Raw genomic sequence first — 18,667 nt, forward strand, 5'->3', positions numbered from 1 at the left:
AAGAGTAAATTGGATGCTTATCTTGCTGGGATCCTATGACCCCAGCTGACTTCCTGCCCTTTGGGCAGGGGGCTGGACTCGATCTCCCAAGGTCCCTTCCAGCCCTAATGTCTATGAAATCTATGAAAATCCTAAGTTTTATGATACTGCTCTAGATGGAGACTTAGTGTCTCCAACATTATTCAAGCATACAGTCCCAGTGAAGTCAAATGGGACAAGTCATAAATGTCTATTTGCATGAATAAAAGCTCTGGGAATGGAAACTAAGCAAACTCTTATTTTAGCCTGAAGTGTATCGAGGTTTCTAAACAGCCACTTCTTTCAACCTCCAATTAGTTAGATTAGTGTCTTGCAGACACAGGGGGCTGTGCACAATTTTGGCAATCTCAGGTTACTTAACCCAGGAGTACATGAGGCATGGGTAGGGGGTGCATGGGTGCTGCATTTTGAGTTTGGCCCACCCGGCTTTGCCTGCTTGGGCCAGAAGTTCTGACCACTGCCCCTCCCGCCATATCCAACGCACCAGGGCTTTTACTCCCCAGCATCAGTGTGCTGGGGGATAGGGAGAGGGGCCCTGAGCAGGCTGCTTTGCCCTGGGCCATGAGAAAAGTGGGACTCAGCTTGTGGCAACGAAACCCGAAGTGTCACAGTGGAACTTCCAGTTTTGTTTTTGCCGTGTCCATCGGTAGGTGGTACGTAAGATACCAACGGTTGAGAACCACTGGCTTAACATATTTTCTACATAGCCTACTCTTTGCTTGTAACAGAGCCCACATAAAGCTTGAACTCAGAGAGTTAACAGATTTGATTTCACCTTCAAATGCGTAAGTATGGGCCCATCTGACACAAAATCTTTTTTTTTCCTCTTCAGTGTGTTGCTGCTGGCACAATAAATGTCCATTACCTTTCTATATATGCTAGCACACCTTTGTGCTAGTTAAGGGTCTCGGCTGTGTCTGACAAAACAGCTATACATTGTTACATTAAAACACTTTTTTTCTTGAGATGCTTCTCTTGTATAATCAGGAAATGCTTTTGATCTAAACAATATTAAGTTTTTCTCCTCCAGGCATTCTGGCTTCTTACTGTTTTACATACATTTTTGTATCCTCTCTTAAATCAAGAGAAACTTTTTGCCACCACAGTTCTTGGTCTTTGGGGCACAGTCAATGAAACTCTGAAGTTGTTAATGTTTCAGTCCCATTGGCAGCTATGAAGACCATGCAAATGCACAACTGTAGTTTGAGCCATGATCCTGAAGTAATGTCTGCACACTACTTTGCTGGTCCCATGGTTTCAAAGTCACTTCCTTACCATTAGCTTTGCTACTCCACAAATGCTTCATGCATCAAAACCAAAAAACCTCCAAAAACCAAAAACAACAGCTTGCAAAGGAATTTCACAAGTAACATTTGAGTTTTGCTCATGTCCAATAAATCCTGTTCCCAATGGAGATGGCAGTAATCTTTGGAGGTCTAAGAATGAAGACTTTCTTTGTATTGATCCATCATTGTAATTCCATTTTCCAGGTTAGGACTTTCCATTTTTAGAGGCTTCTGGCAACAATGAATCCAGCAGGTCTCCATGTTTTTTCCCCTGAAACTAATATTCTTCACAAATTTCTTCTCAGTAGGAAAAAAGAAAAAGAAAAAAACCCAAAGCCTTTTAGGCTTCTCAGCCATCCTCTTGTTTACAGAACTGGTTGGATCTGGTCACGGTGGCTTCTTTTGTCCAAGCTATTTCATTTCAGTTTGCTGACTTGCCAAACTGTGACACAGTGTTTCCAGTACCTCTGTTACTGCTATTATGTACAGCACACCGGTACTTAGAATATATTTCCTTAGTTGACTATTTCCAACAGAAAACACATATGCTAAATCTCAGCATGCAGAATAACTTCCCTAAACTTCCATTTTAGACTTGATATTACTTTCATGGGCATCATTTTATTATGAGTTCATATATGCTCCTAAATTGATGTCAACTTCTAACTTACACCAATTTCCTAGATCTATTTCTCTTAGGTTTATGAATTTTTGGTAGCATATGTGGTTAAGGAAAAAAAGCTAATATGCAGAAGGATTGCTCCACCTCGCACTTTTAATTAATAGAAAAATAAAGTAAAAATTATGGGTTGCAGTTCTAGGTAGTTTTCCTGGGAATGCTTCATGGACTACATAGATATTAAAATTCCCCAATGGTATCTCACAGGTCCTAAGTACCACTTAAAACCTACTTACAGGACTTAAAAGGCACATTTATGCTTAACTGGTCCTTTTCACAAAGTGAATCTCACCTTGCACTTACAGGATACCTCTTAAAGGCTTTCAGACCAGTAGAAATCTTGTAAGTGTTACTCTTTAAGTTAGCAAATCCATGCACAATTTGCTGCACATTGTAATATAATATAATAGCCATACCCATGATAAAAGTTACATTTCTCTTAAATCCAAGGCAGACTCCATAGGCATTGCTATCTATTGTGGCTGGGAGGTGCAGACTGCAAACAAACTTGTAAAACTTCCACAATACCTCCACCCCTTTTCTTTTCAAATCCCTCACTTAAAAGTAGTTCCTCATAGCATTAAAAAATAACCCAGAAAAAAGCCCACATATCAGCTACAGCCATGTTGATTAACCCAGTTTCCCTCTCCCCACAAAAAAATTCCCAAGCAAAACAGAATACCGAGAACATCGAGTTGAACTAAAGGCACCTTCTGGCATGGGTGATTGGTGCTTCCTGAGTCTGAAGGAGGCACCCGCAGAAGCCACTAGCAGCATTGACAGTGGGGACAGAGCTGGCGACCATCCGTGATGCTGCCAGTGGCATCAGTGGTGGGGGAGAAGCTGATGAGCTCCCACAGAAGCCATCAGCAGTATAGGCAGCGGGGACAGCCCTGTTGGGGGGGCACATTGAGCACCCACAGATGCTGCCAGTGGTGTCAGCAGCAAGGACAGCCCTATCAGCAGGGGGTATGTGCCCTCCTGGGTCTCCCCTACCAGTCACCTATGCCTTCTGGTCACTGAGTAAACCGTATGAAAGAAGAATATTCCTTCTCTTGTGATTGAGAGCTCCCCACTCTCCCTCCACTTTGCACATGACAAACAATGTGATCTCTGTAGGTAGAAAAATAACAATTTTATTGCAATATAATGTATGATTGGGCGACATACTTCAGAATAGTATTTTACACAACTTGGGTACTTTAGATGAAGGCTGTTTTTTTTTATTCAATGCTACTCTACTAGTAAATTTAATCATTGTATTTTCATTCCAGGGCCAGATCCTATTGTGTGCACAGCTTTAATATATTAACAGAAGCTCTCTGCATACACAGCTTGGAAGGCACTGGGGAGGAGGATGCAAAGAGAGCCAACCTGGACAAACTCTTCAGAGTACAGACTCTGTGCACATGTGTGAGAAAATACCCCTGACACCAAGGGGAGCCTTACATGTGAACACTGAAGTAGCTTAGCTCCTAGAAAGCAAAGGCATTTGCTGAAATCCTCAGTAGTAATTTTGATATATTCAAGACAACCATTTTAGTAAAAATAAATACTGAGTAGGCAGTCTCTTAAAGAACAGTTTTAAGAGTAACACTATGGACATAACCAGTCTGTAGCACAAGTATAAATTCTTGTAATGATGCTTCTGGATGGCTTAGTTAAGCACTGCATTGTGCTTTCTTTCAATAGTAGGGAGATTTATGAAAAGCACACATGCATCAATTTTCAAATCTCTTTATCTCCTAGAGGACACCTTTCTATTTCCATATTTCTGAACAGCATTTGAGTAAATAAAAATTAATTGGCCTGGTCCCACATCAGTGAAGTTAAATGCGAGTAGGACTGACTCAGTTGTCTACAACTAAACAGATGCAGCTCTTAGATAATAAGTTTGCAGGCATTCCCTGGCACATTACAGGTATTATTTTTCCTCAACAATGGCAGCTAAGATTTACATGGGATTTATTTCCCTGTGTTTCAAGGGCATGATTCAAGGGCATGATTGTGATTTTTATAATGAAAACTTCTTACACCTCAATATGGAGCAAAATATGAGAGACATTTCAGATACAGTCAAGTCTGGCTCATGTCATCCTTCCCTACAAGGGGGGGCAGCCAAAAACAAATGTAATAGTCATATAAATTAAATTTTCGGGGGGGGATACCCCCATAAACCATAAAATACCAGCCTTTCATGTAGATGGAAATGACAGCATGGGATATGGGCACTTCAATGGATATCTTCCACTTACATGGTGAAATCCAAGATACCCTCAGATGTGCTTGTTTTCTTGTGGATCTTTGGACACCTATGTGTGTGTGGTGGGGTGGGGGCGCAAGCCTGGTTGTTTGAAACAAAAGTTCCTATCTTCTGAAAGGGCTTCTTTACAAAGAAAGTAATACACAAAGTTTCTGTGATGAGGCTCTACCTGGCCCATGCACTCACTTCCTTGCTAGATGCCTGCAGCTATAGGCCTCACATAAAAAAAAATGTTTGGATTTGGAGGAACAGAGAGATAATGTGCATGTATTTCTCCTCCTAGTATTGACAAAACTTTAAACAACAGTGAGCAATTCAACACCCTTTCTTCAACAGATCTTGTTTCAGATCCAGAGGAGCTGCTCAGGTTGACAACTGGAGGTTGAATTGGCCCCTTTCTGAATAGATTAAAAAAATTATAACCCCTCTAAGTCCAGAGCATAAGAGAAGAGATTGTTGTTAATAACCATGGTTGTCAAGAACCATGGAACTTCTTTTAGGAAATTGTTTTTAAGACTTCAGGGTCAAATTCAGACCTAATATACCACTTCAATTACTTCCAACAGATGTTAACTGTATGTTTTCCAGGGCAGAATTTGATGCAGAGTTAAATTCTGACCTTACTTATTTTGGCGTTAATAGGGATTTTCCATCTATGCAACTAAAATGGGAGTTACACTGGTTAAAGCCACTTCAAGATAAGAATCAAAGCTATTATTGCTGGCATAATTCTGTATTATTTTAAACCAATAACTATGATCTATGACTAGGCAAAAAGGAAACCTAAGTAAGTTTATGAAATAAAAAACAGGAGCTGTCTGTTTAAATGAAAATATATATTCCTATTGCTTTTGAGGTGATTCATTATTCACTATCCAGTTCACTACAGTATTTTCATGCTTAATTTATTTTGTATGAAAGATATTTATTCCCTGCTTGTTTCCTCTCCATATCCCTCCCATACCAATGTTATAAAATTGGATGTCTTGGTCAGGCATACATAGTTCTACTGTCACAACATTAATGGATTAATAGAGATGTGGAGGTGAGGATAATCTTTTTTAATTTCCCTGAAAATGTTAGGTCCATCAGCCAGAACTCCAGGCTGTCTGATTTACCTCTGTGGTTCTCAATTATGCTGCAGCAGCTGCATCACAATCTGCCATTGCAGATCACATCAAATCATGACAAAGCCAAAAAAATGCAGTCCAAACAGCATAAAGTAATGCTTGATTTTTAGAATGGATCTGTTACATTTCAGAACTGGATAGCAGCTGTTTAATCAGCAAGGACTGTACCAGTAATATCACAGATGTAACATATACAACTCCAACAAGATTGTTACATAATTTTCACTGTCATGTTGAAGTGGCTACACTTGTCTGACCTCTGCAAAAGCAACAGGGCTGCACTGCTGTACCTGAATATATAATTATGCCTGCAAAGTCTTTACTTGTGGTGATAATGTGCAAGAATGAAAGAATATTGAGGTAGACTCTCAGGGCCAGGTAGCATTTGCAGGCCTGTCAGAAGGAAGAAAAATGTCTTTCTACTTGTAAACTGAGCGTATTTGATATGGAAATGAAGACACAAGAAAACTTGGAATCCCACAATGCCATTTTACAGTCACATTGGAGGAGAAGAATTTTGCATTAATCTTATTATATTTTTATTGGCAAATTTTAATACAAACAAACCCGAGTGATTTCAAGCTGCTGGTCTTCACACGACGAGTGACACAAGAGAGAGTAATCTGATGGTGTGATGATAAATTTAGAATATAAAAAATGCTATAAAAGACACTCCAATTCATATAAAACACATATCTTTTAAAACAAAATTTCTAGAACTTTAATTTTTTTTTTTTTTACAATTTTGGATTCAGTTTTACTGCTGAAATTAAATACTCTATTCTATGAAAAAATATTTCAAATTCATTACTGGTTTTATCTGTAAATGAATAAGTAAAACTAGAAGCTGTTAATTGTGTGTGGTACAACAGAATTATAACAAAGTGTTTTATTTAAAGGGCTTAATTATTGTTTGACACAAGAACAAATCACAAATAATTGGTGCGAACTTAGCATTTTCTGAATGCTGTAATAGTGGCCCAAAAGAGTGGAAAAAACATTAAATATTTGTAGGTTAGATGCCTTATCTCAAACGTTCAGCTTAAAGCATGTAATTTTGTAAACAATAAAAATCAGACTTCATAACCTTAGAAGCCTGCATATTTGACTTGTGATTATTTCTAAAAAGATCGAATACTTTACTCTTTTCCTAACACAGATTTATTAACATTTTTAGTCTTTTTATCAAAATCACATGAATACATCAGTTGTTTGTTTATTTTTTTAGGAAAAAAGAAAGAGGCAAGAGTGCATGGAAAAACAGAAAGCACAAGCTGAGATATAGTATGGTATATAGCACAATACTTCATAGAAATCAGAAGAGGCATGGTTTCAAAAACTGACCATAAAGGAAAAAAGTGTGTAGAATCTGCACATCAAGACTAGACAGATTTCACCTGTTTTTAATTCAGATTATGTCATTGCCAATTAAATCAATAAACTAACATTTTTGTAAATGTTAGCCTAGATTTGTGGATAGCCCTAAAATGAGACATAGGATAAACACAAATGTTTATGGAGAATCTGCTTAATACAAGATAAGGGTCATTCAATTAGCTAAAGCCTCTAGTCTAGATCAGCGGTGAACAGCTGTATTTGTGGCTACAACCCTAAGAGCCATGCCAGTTTTAATTGCCACACCTCCCAGAATCATGGCAAGTAACACTGCTGACACTTGTCCCACAGGGCTAGCTAAGGTAGGCACCAATGGGTTACCAACCTGTGATTCTATCTTCAAATTAATTAAGACACCCAGAACAGAACATACACATTTTCTTTTTGGGCCTTTTCCTATTTGGGATAAAACCATATTCACCCTGCCAGAAGACGACATTGGCTATATGTTTGGAAATTCCATTGTCACATGAAGAGATACTACCTTGAGATGTGCTTGTAACTGCCAACAGCATCTTGTATGGCCAATGAGTGACGAGCACAAGGAAAACAGGTACAGACAGAACAATAGACACTTTATGCTAGCAAATTATAGTATTTGGGGAACAACTTTACTTGGTTAACTTAGTGTGGTTATTTTCATTATTTATTTTTCAGTAGTAAAACGGCATATTTATTATCCTGCTGTCATGCTAACAAGGATGCTTATAGAATATTAGGGCATGTATAGACAAAACAGGGACCCTAAATTGAAGCGTTGGGTGTTTATAAAAACACCACTTCAATTTAGGGCTCTTTAAACTCCTGTGTCATGCACACACACGGTAGCAGGGAGGGGAAGGCGAGCTTCTGGTGGGCAAAGTGGTCCGTGGACTGAGGGGGGGCTGGTGCTTCCCTTTGCAGCAGCAGTGGCCCCCCACTCCAGGTGGCACCTGCCTGCAGGCACCCAGTTCAGGGGGTACCGGGAGGTACCGCAGCCGCGAAGGGAAGCACAGCTCAGGCAGGCAGACTCCAAGGGGAAAAAAAAAAAAATTAGGCTTGCCACTTTTCTTGGGTGGAGCCTGCCTTCCCAGGCTGCTGCCAGGCTGCCTGCACGGGCTTCCTGCAGAGCCCCTGAGCTACACAGAGCCCAGTGCTTTGCTCCGTGCCTGTAGGGCAGCCTTGGAGGAGTTTTAGTTTACTGTGCCCTGAGTCATTTAAGGCACATTACACTGCCAATTTTGCTACAGTGGCTAGAATTACTGTGTAATACATCACCGACATGTACAAACACCAACACCATTAAAGTGATGCAAAAGCATTTAATCTGCTTTAAACTGTCATGCACACATGCTGCTTGTTTCATCTACACACGGCCTTAGATGTTAAGGTAGAAGGAACCATTATGATCACCTGAGCTGATCTGCAAAACAAGACAGAAAATGCCTTGTCCTAAAATCTCTGTGATAAACTAGTAACATCTGTTTGAACTGCAGCACATTATGCAGATACATATCCAGTCCTGACTTGAAGATCATGCACAATGAAGAATCTATCAGCCCCTAAGAAAAATGTGCTAAAGGGGAAGATTTTGCAGTGAACTCTGATTGTTCTCTGCACACTTTCTGACCCCATTGAACATATGACCCTGAGTGCAGAACATAAAAGTGTCATACATTTCATTCTGTAATAATTTCATCCACTGGTAACATAATGAACATTCTGGCCACATGCTACACCTGTTTGTATAAGTAAGTTAGTTGTAACCCCATGTGACATCAATACAATATCATGAATTTCAGCCCACCACCGCAAAAAATCAATGCAAGTATGGATCTATAATCATGATCCCAAATGTAATAATCTTCCTAAAAGTTCCAGCATGTAGAATAGCTATTTTAAAGCTGGTGAAACATTTCCATTCTGAGGGGTCATTTACAAAAGTTTTTGTTTTAAAAAAAAATTTCAGAGGTAAAAATTCCAGAGGTGGCATATTTATTTTAAAGTTCCATTAAAAAGAAAACTAGTTTTGATGCATTGATGTAGTGAAACAGCAGACTATTATCTCAACAGTCCTGTGACTGCTTTAATTTGGTTATGCATTTAGTTCTAAAAATGAATAAATAGTTGTCTATGAAGAGTAGGCAGAGGTGTAAAGTTGACAAGGCGATCTAAAGGGAAAATAACCTGGTGAGAGGGAAGAATTGACAGCCAGACATTGTTAAAAACTTGCAAACCCCTGGTCTAGCATGTAGTTACACAAGTTGGTATTTCTTTTCTAAACATTTCTAAAATTCCATTAAAAAAAGCCAAGTAACCCTTGCTCCCTTCCTCCCTAAAAGAATCTCACACTCAACCCTATATTAAGAGAATGCGAAGGGTCTGGTCCAAGCCACTGCATATCCTCAGAGTATGCCTCTTGTGCACACCAAACCTGGAAATGTGGTGAAGTTGCTGCAGGGGTGGATCCCCTTCCAGCTACTCGCAAGCATACCAGAAACAAGGGGCTTGAGAACAATCATGGAGATACTCCCTATGTGTAGCTCCACCGCTGAATTTCCAGGTTTGGACTGTGTGAGTTGGGATAAGTAGGAAGGGTATGCTTTGGAGTACATACCCCCAGCAGCAATGAAGATACAGTACAGACCTACCTCAAGCGTATAGCACTGTGCATCACCTGTCTACCCACTTTTTATTCTGCTTTTAAGCTCTTTAACATATGATAAATGTTATGTCTGGCTACACCCCAAGTTAAGCCATCAGAAGTTAGGAACCGACCTGATTGATCAATTTAAGGCTGCCAGCTTCTCCCTTATTCAGCCCATTTGGGAACAAATATTTTAATTATATAACTATACATACTTCTGTTGAATGGGTGATAGAAGTCCATGGGAAAAATGTAGGAAGGGTAACCAGACTTCATAAGATCCAATATAGTGCCATGAGTACAAAGCCCTCCCCTCCTCTCCTTGTAGCCCCTACCACATTTGTTACACAACCAGTTCCCCAGCTCATTCATAGTGGCTGAGATTTTCAGATAGGCCTGAAGCCATGCTAAGTTTTAAGTCTCAGTTCTAGTCATCTTGTCTCCAGGTTGGACAGGTGAGAACCTGGGTAAGATATTAGAGGGACTGAGCATCCACTAGTCTCATGGACTGTAATGGGTTAACATTTTGGAAAAAAGATCAAGCAATCGAGATCTGTACCACATTATCACAGCTTTACAAATGCAAGAGTCAGAAGACCCTGCCTACAGAGGTAATTGTGAAGATAAATCCATTAACAGTTGCAAAGCTTTCAGATACTACAGTGATAAGTGCCAGAGAAAAAGTATGTACATTAAAAAAGAAATTCCTCCTCAGGGCAAGGTCTGAAAAGAATGTGGTATCTGAAACACAAGGCTGTGTGCCCTGAAGAGCATAAACGACAGTATTACACAGCTGTCTCATTCACTGATTGCTGCCCAGCTGCTCAGCAGTTGGTGCAGAGACCCTGCGCTATACACTGGAACCTAAGGATTCTTTTACCATAGGTATTATGTCTGAATATAAACATGACCCCACAAAACACGATGGGTGCATCCATACATGAAATTAGTGTGCCTGAATAAACTGTAGCACAGTCCACGCCAGAGTTAATTGCTCCCAGGCACAGTACTGACAGGTGAGACCAGGACTTCAGCTTGGTGAGCTGTGGTAGCACAGCCCCAGCCAGCAGTGAGTCTGAGGGGTCAGCTTGCCAGGTCGGAGCTGCTCCACCCCAGCTCAACATGCTACAGAGGGGCTGGCTGGAGTGCAAAGATGCTACAGTGTAGGACTAGTTGGCAGGCAGCCCCTGCATTGAAGCACTTGTGCACCAGCCAGGCTTGGTCACCGTCATCCTGTCTACACAAGCAATCCAGTAGAGTAAATAACTCTGCCATAGGATAGTTGTTGTGTTGGGTAGTACTATCCTGTAGCATAGTTAAGTAGTTTACTTGGGCCTAGAAGCGTCACACTTGTAGACAGTGACACTTACTGTAGAGCTAAGTAGGCAACTACGCAGTAAAGTGCATGTGTAGATGCCCCCACTGAACCCTAATGCTGGCTGCTTTCATTAAAGAGTAACTCTATCAACTAACTACTACTCTTCAGGCCTATGTGACTATTACAGAAAAATTAAATTAGGCAAAAAACGTTGTTGCATTTCTTTGAATCACTTCCATGGACTTTATCTTACCCTCTTAGCATAGTCCAGACACCCACAGCTGCAACAGAAGCTTGGGCTGTGCAAGAAACATGACAGTGATCCTTAAAAAAAAATCCTGAAGAAGTCATGCTGCCTTATTCTAAAAAGTCATTATTTACAGATATTCTTAATTCTGCTTCAATATTTCTGTCTGATATGGGAAGAGAAAAAATCTTTTCTGTCTGATCAATGCAGAAAAAAAAGCCACAGAAATGTGGTCAGTATTACAATTCCTTGTGCAAGCATCCTCTACATATGTTTTAAGGTATTTTGGCTATAGCATATTCTGGTTTCTTAGTGCACTAAATACCACTGCTGATTTCTTATGTACTTCTAGGTTCCAAAATATAGCTCAATTTTATAAACTTGAGAGGATACACTGAAAATAGAACTTGTATACTAATGGATTTCATGGATGATCATGCATTATTATATTCCAGATAAATCACCAATCCTGACAGCTCTGTCTGTTATACTAAAGATTAATTTCGTATCTGTACATCTAGAGAGTGATAATAGATGCATGTCATATGTGTATCTATATATATGCTAGAAAGACAGAGAACACATTTTCTTTTGGTTTGCTTCACTTCCAAAAATACAACTGTCCCATTAGTTCCATGAAGAAGATGCATTGCAGTCCCTTCTGTGACACAGACAAAGGCTGAACAGTTGAAACATAGTTAAGTTTTCAGAGAACAATCAGATCTTTAAAATATGTTTAAAAGATTAAGGAAGACATTATCTCCTTCCCTCCCCAACAGGGGGAAAAAATTAAAACTGCTGTATGTATTGACCCATTGCTATGTTTTTCCTACCCAAGGCAGCACATTTTTGGTGCCTTTTAAGTTACATTGATACATGCTAAAATTTGAATTGGGCTTTTTTTTAAACTTAGAAACATCATATAACTTTCCTAAGTTAATGACACTATTTGGAGAATTAACACTGATAGAAAAAACAAAACAAAACAGACTTTCTAAAACACAATTCTGCATATCATTTCCACCTACCTGTGCTAGTGCGATATGTGCCTGTATGTGCTGGTTGCAGAGGGTCCCCCTGACTCTGGCTGAGACTCCTCATAGGGGGCTTCTGATACACTCTGTCTTCGTAAATAGGATCTATATGGTGCTCTGGAGACTGCAGCGCCCTTAACTCGGAGCCAAGGTGGCTGTGCTGGCTGCTGTAAGATGCCCGAGACCCAGCTGCAAATAAGATTTACATAGGAAATTTAAGAAAAGGCAAACACCTCACAGAAAACAGGAAATGATTTCATAAAAAGCTTACTTAAAACATAGTTTTTAAAACAGAAATAAAACAGAATTTTTTTTAAATGTAAAGAAAAGCAGCATGCAATGGCAGCAGAAAGAGGAGCTAATCATCTTATCGGCATCACCCAGCTGTCTGCATTTGCTCCAAAACCTGATTTCTTCTCAAGGAGGAAGATATTTCAGAGATAAATAAATACTGTGCAAGGCCAATATAAACTTCATTTTTCTCACACAGAGATTAACAAATGTTACTGCTTTATCCTGCGGAATCCTATGAAAAGGCTTAATGGCACAATCAGAACAGAGGGAGGGAAGTAAGGCCTAACCTCAGGTATTGTGCCCTCATCTTACATCTACAACTGAACAAATGTATTTTCATCATCAACATAGACCTTCTTGCTGCTTTACTTGAAGTATGACAGTGCAGTTATCCCTCACCAGTATCTCCTTCCTTGATAGTGTGGAAACCAGGCTGCTAGGGTTTTCTACAACCAAAAATCTCTGGGGATAAATAAATTAAACTTACCTTCAAGAAAAATAATTTAAAGATATAGTGAGGATTTTTTTTTAGATATGAAAGGAATCTTATTTTGTATAATGAAGAAGATTTTATCCCCAGTTCACCTTAATCCCAGATGCAGAACAGACAAACTTGTATACATTTCCAGCTTTGGCTATAAGCCCCATCATCTGTATCATTTTGTCATATTACTATCTTGGTTAACTTTTCCTACTCTTCAAACTAGTTTCAAATTTCCAAATATCCCATATTTGAAGACAGTGTATTATCAGGTTAGTAAATAGTACTGTGATGCAAAACCGAGAAATACACAATAGACTGGTGAAAAAGGAAAGAAGTATATTCTTTGAAATCATTGAACATTTCAATCCAGTACAGAACAACATAGCTAGAGTGGGAAAGTAGTACTCCAGCTTTTATTTTTATAAATAACTCACTAAGTCTGTTTATATCTTGCTTAGGTGTCCATATTTTTTCTCACATAATGCAATACAAATGACCTGAAACAACTGCAGGCTTTTAATACAAACTGCCCTTTTCAAAACACCTTCAGAGGATGATTTGTCATTAGCACAGGTATTGCCACCAACTTGCATTACTCTCTGATGTAATGGACATTCTGCCAAGAATTTCAAAGATGATTTTATTTATTACTATTCTAAATCTTGAGAAGTGGGTGTGACTACTTCAGATTCAGAAATTGGAAATTAATTTTAAATGACACTCTTAAAGAGTTTTTAACTCATTATTTTTGTTGAACTGAACACCTCTGAGAGGCAGAATACTCCCTCCCAGAGAGCTTCAGTGCCCTCCTCCATTGGACCCTGAAACTAGACCAACTTTAATTCATTTCCATGATTTTGTATGACCAATTTTCCTTTCTATTTCCAGTCTGTCTCACTGGGATGGAGTGGGGAAGAGGTGGACACCTCATATAAAAAACTGAGAACAAAAACATTAGAAGCTGTCAGACAGAATTTGTCCCTATAAGTTTTTATGACACATGCATTAAAAGCTGTAGTAGAAAAATAGACCATAACTTTTATATAGCAACTGCCACATTTCTTTGGTTCATTTACAAATGATCCAAAGGAACACTGCTCTTAAGAATGATGGATTTTGTCTTCAAGCCTGCTTTCAGTGAAACAAATGGGAATTCTACTATCTTTTTACAGTGGTTCTTCCTGACTTTGTGACACAAGTTTCTATTCAATTTCACTTGAATTAAATGATCTAAAGTTCTGATTCTGGTAACAATTACATGCTTTATTATTTTTAAATGTATATAAATATTCTTTTTTAATGGTCATTATACCTTACAATATAGTAGGGTCTAGAGTTGCAACCAAGGCTGGACCATAGTAGCATAACTGGGTGGGAGGGGGCAGGGGGTTCTTTGGAAAGTGAAAAACTAGCTGGTGCTGCATTTGGCAGCTGGTCACACTGCCAGCACTAGTAACACTGTAGCTGGCACTGCCTCATTCAGTGGTTGGGCCTCAGGGCATGGAGGTGCCCTACTATGTCTCTGCTCGAAAAAAACCCCAACAGTAACAGACAACAAATATTGTTTTAGGTACTGTAACTGAGACAGTCCCTACCCCAAAGGGCTTATAGTCTAAAAATGCAGGACATAAAAAGGACAGGAAGTAGAAAAAAAAGATTCTCCAGAGAGCTGATGTGACTTGTCTAAAGTCACACAACAGGTAAGTGGTAGAGTTAGAAATACTTAGAAGATACTTAGACTGCCAATGTTCTTAAAGTTAAGCCCCTACATATGTCCTTAAAGGGCTGGGATCTAAATAAGAAATAGTGAGCCTCTCGGTAAATGATCAAACAAACATTATGGGAAAAAAAACAACAACTAGATATATCGGTGATTACATCTTAAGCCTTCAAGATATCATATTTTCCCTTCAGTTACTTTTATATCCTTTCATGAATTGTCAAAATGGCAATAAATATAAACAGTTTCATTTTATTATCCATCTTGCCAGATTTGCAGCTTTCCTTTTGATGAGCTGCTTAAATAAAAGCACAAAATAACGCTATATGCTGTACACAAATTTTTGCATAATCTGATAATTACCAGTGCATAATTTTGGTAGTGTAAACTGGTCTAGAGCAAAATATTTGCCAAGTTCATACGAACCACAGCATAAATCTGTTTAATTAAGAACTGTGTATTGTCAACTGATGTCTCTTTTTTGCATGAGCAGCACCAACATGAAAAATAATTCTTTCCTACATGATATCTAATTTTACTACACTTACTCCATATAATGAGGGCAATATTTAAATAGGAAATATTGAAAAGCAGCAACACAAATGCATGTTCCTTGCCAAAAAAAAAATTAAACACCATTGTGAGATGAAACAGAATAATTGTTACAGCATTTCAACTTTTCAGTAAAAGGGGTTGTATTACAAAGTATTCAGATTCCATACTTGCTTCTCTGTAAATATTTTAAATTACTGAACTATTTTCAAGGTTCCCTCCTCCCCCGATTCATATCTTCTCTGTTCTAGAACAGAAGAAGATAAAAACATAAGGACTGCCATTTACTGAGTCAGACCATAGGTCCATTGTATTCATGATTCTGTATCACACAGTAGTATGGAGTGGATGTGCTGAAAGGGAGATAGAATGGTATGACCAGAGTTTTTCCACTGTTCTTCTCCCAGTTGCAGCCTCAAGTAGTTAAGTTCTAGGAAGTTCTGATTCAGAGGCTCTTCCATGTTCAATACCCACTAATGCACCTTTCTTTCAAGAATGTGTCCAATCCCTTTTTGAATCTGATTACACTGTCAGCTTCCACAACATCTTGTGAAAATAAGTTCCATGCTTTAATTAAATGGGGCGTGAAAAAGAACTTCCTTTTGTTAGTTTTCAACCTAATACCTTCTCTAGTTCTTCTACATCGTTTTTGAGCTGTGGAGACCAAAACTGGGAACAGTATTCAAGTGGTAGACACACCATAGATTTATAAGAGGGAATAATGATGCTTTCCATTTTGTTTATAATTCCGTTCTTAATAATCGTTAACATTGTGTTTGTCTTTTTGATGGCTACAGATGTTTTAATCAAACTGTCCACAATTACTCCCAGATCTCCCTGTTGTGTTATAACAGCTAGTCCAGAGCCCATCATAGTTTAGGTATAGTTTGGGTTATTTTTGCCCATGTGCATCATGTTATACTTATCTATTTTGAATTTCTTCTGCCATTTAGTTGCCCATTCATGCCAGACCCTTCTGTAGTTCCTTGCAGTCTGCCTTGGTCTTTACCTGTGTCATCTGCAAATTTAGCTACCTTGCTATTCACCCCTTTCTCCAGATCATTTATGAATATGTTAAAAAGCACTGGTCCCAACACAAATCCCTGGGGGCACACTCCACAGTTTACTTCTTGCCATCCTTTACATTTATATTCACTCTGTTTTCTATCTTTAAGTAAATTTCTAATTCAGTAGAGGACCTTCCCTTTAATCCCATGACAATCTACATTCCCTAAGAGCCTCTGATGGGAAACCTTCTCAAAGGCTTTTTGGAAGTCCACATATATTATGCCAACTAGGGCTGCATGAACCTTTGCCAGCTGTTTCATTCTGACACTGTTTCGACTCATTTGAAGCTCGAAACAGAGAAATTGAAATGAAACCGAGGGCTTCAAAAGAGCCTCGAAATGAAACGAGGGCAGTCAAAATGTTTCAAAAGTTTCTAAATGTTTTGAGTTTTGAAGCTGAAGCTGGGTTTGCCTGCAGGGAAACAGAAAGTAAGGAGAGGGAGGGGGAAGAGGAGGTACAGACTACTCTGATATTGACTGTGTAGCTCGCCAGTGATTGGAACTCTTCCCTAAGGTCCCTTCCAATCCCAGTGCCCTGGGGGAGGGATGGGAAAACAGCATAAAAGGAGCTTTCTTTGAACTGCCCTGCTTTCTGCCTTGTTGTCAGTTACTGACATGTGTGTTCCAGTAGCTCAGCAGCGTTGGACAATGAATGCTACTAGCACTGATCTTATGAAGGATTACCTACTTGCTACCCTAGCCTATTGGATTCATATAGGGGAAAGACATATTCTTCATTCATTCATATTTCTTTTTATACATTTCTACTTTGTGCCACACTCACTCACATCATTGAATTTATATAGGGACACAGATACATTTATCTTTAATATATTTGTAGAAAAGCAGACATGAAACACACCATGAAGTGTGATGGAAAGGCAGGTGGTGGCAAACCTTCAGGGAGGGGCACGCAGGGAATAGGTGAGGGAGGAGCTGCACAAGGCAGGCCCACAGGTGGCCTTACATTTCACCTTGAACATCTGGAGCAGCTGGGGTAGAGATCACACATACCTCTCCCTTACATGGCACTGGTGCAGCCAGTCAGGCCATCGGTGGGCTCTCCTTCAAGCTAAGGTGATGGATGAGTCCCACACATCAACAGAGATCATAAGGGCCATGAACCACTCGGTACAGGGGTGGCTTGCTGGGCACAGCGAGCTCACCCGTGGGTTCATGGTCACTGACAATAGGGCCAATATGGTCAAGGTGGTCTGTGATGCCAACTTTGTTGGCATCTGCTGTGTAGCAGACAAGTTGCAGCTCATTGTCAGGGATGCCTTGGAGGGGGAAGGGCTGCCAGTGATGGCAGGCTACTTCGACCGGAACATTAATTGGGGCACGATGCTGCAGGACAAAGAAACAGAGCTGAATATCCCATAGCACAAAATCATGAAGGATGTGGAGACTTGGTGAAACTCCACATACCTGATGCTCAAGAGGCTGATGGAGCAACAGAAGGCAATCCATGAGATGGCCTTGCCTGGGGAGACTGGATCAGCGGCCCACTGAATGGAGCTGAGTGGGATACCAACTCCCAGATCTTGGTGTTCCTCAAGCCCTTCCTTGAGGCCACTGAGACCCTCAGTGCTGCCAATGCCCTCCTTAGCCAGGTGACCCCCCATAGTGAGGGAACTTCAGAGCCAAATGGAGAGCTTCCAGAGGATCAATGTTCCTGGCTGGGGCAAGCTGCTGTCACCAGATGTCCAGACACTGGTGAGGCAGCTGAAGGAGGGGATCAGGAAATGGCTTGATCCCTTGCGGTCCAGTACGGTCCATGTGCTGGCCACTGTGTGTGACTCGAGGGTGAAGGGCAGTGTATCAGTGGACAGACGTGCTGGTGAAGAGAGTCAGGGAGGCAGAACAGCGAAGGCAGGAGGATGTGGAAAAGTGGGATCTGCTGTCCCATGCTAGCACACCAGCCCATCTCCTCCTCCACCACAGATGCTGCCAACGTGGGCCAAGGGCATGGCTTCCATGGTGGGGTCCAGAGGAACAAGACCCCACCATCAGGCAGGTAGTGCTCAGGCCTTGGTGGCTGCCTATGTCATCGAGGATGTGGAGCCATTGCTATGCAACCCCTTGGCCTACTGGGAAAGCCGCAGCCAGATGTGACAGGATCTGGCCACTGTTGCCTGTAAGCACCTGTCCTGTCCATTGACCAGTGTTCCTAGTGGGAGGGTATTCAGCATTTCTGGGGATGTAGTTACACCTGGTTTGGTGGAGCTCCTGGTGTTCTTCAAGGTGAGCCTCCCACTGCTGGGGTTCCCCAAGCTCCAGGTGCAGATGGAGTGAATACCACCCTCCTCACTCCATCCATACCCATTTCCTTTTTTAAAAGCCATTTAATGCCATGATCTCAGAGCTGGAGGGGGCACTCACTGCATCACCAGCCAGCAGGAGAAGAACATGTCCCTGCTGAGGTTCCATGCCAGGATGAACTTGGACCTGAACCTGTTTAGCCTCCACAAGAGAAGGTTAAGGGGGGACCTTGTGGCCTGCTACAAACTGGTCAGGGGGGATCAGCAGGTAT

The 18,667-nt window shown here is 40.4% G+C and overlaps 1 protein-coding gene across 6 annotated transcripts in view; it reads right to left on the reverse strand.

Moving 5' to 3' along the window:
• The window catches only part of CTNND2 (catenin delta 2), a 936,097-nt gene that overhangs the window by 424,698 nt on the left and 492,732 nt on the right, over positions 1 to 18,667 (reverse strand). For 5 of the 6 annotated variants that reach the window (XM_019541627.1, XM_019541621.1, XM_019541614.1 and 2 more), the window contains exon 7: positions 12,012 to 12,206. The exons of the other annotated variant lie outside the window; for it this stretch is intronic. In XM_019541627.1, coding sequence (XP_019397172.1) covers positions 12,012 to 12,206 — 195 coding nt within the window. The remainder of the gene's footprint in view (positions 1 to 12,011; positions 12,207 to 18,667) is intronic. 6 annotated transcript variants of the gene reach the window in all.

The sequence above is a fragment of the Crocodylus porosus genome, unplaced genomic scaffold (genome assembly GCF_001723895.1).
Source record: "Crocodylus porosus isolate Cpor-Errol unplaced genomic scaffold, CroPor_comp1, whole genome shotgun sequence".
Taxonomy (NCBI): Eukaryota; Metazoa; Chordata; order Crocodylia; family Crocodylidae; genus Crocodylus; species Crocodylus porosus.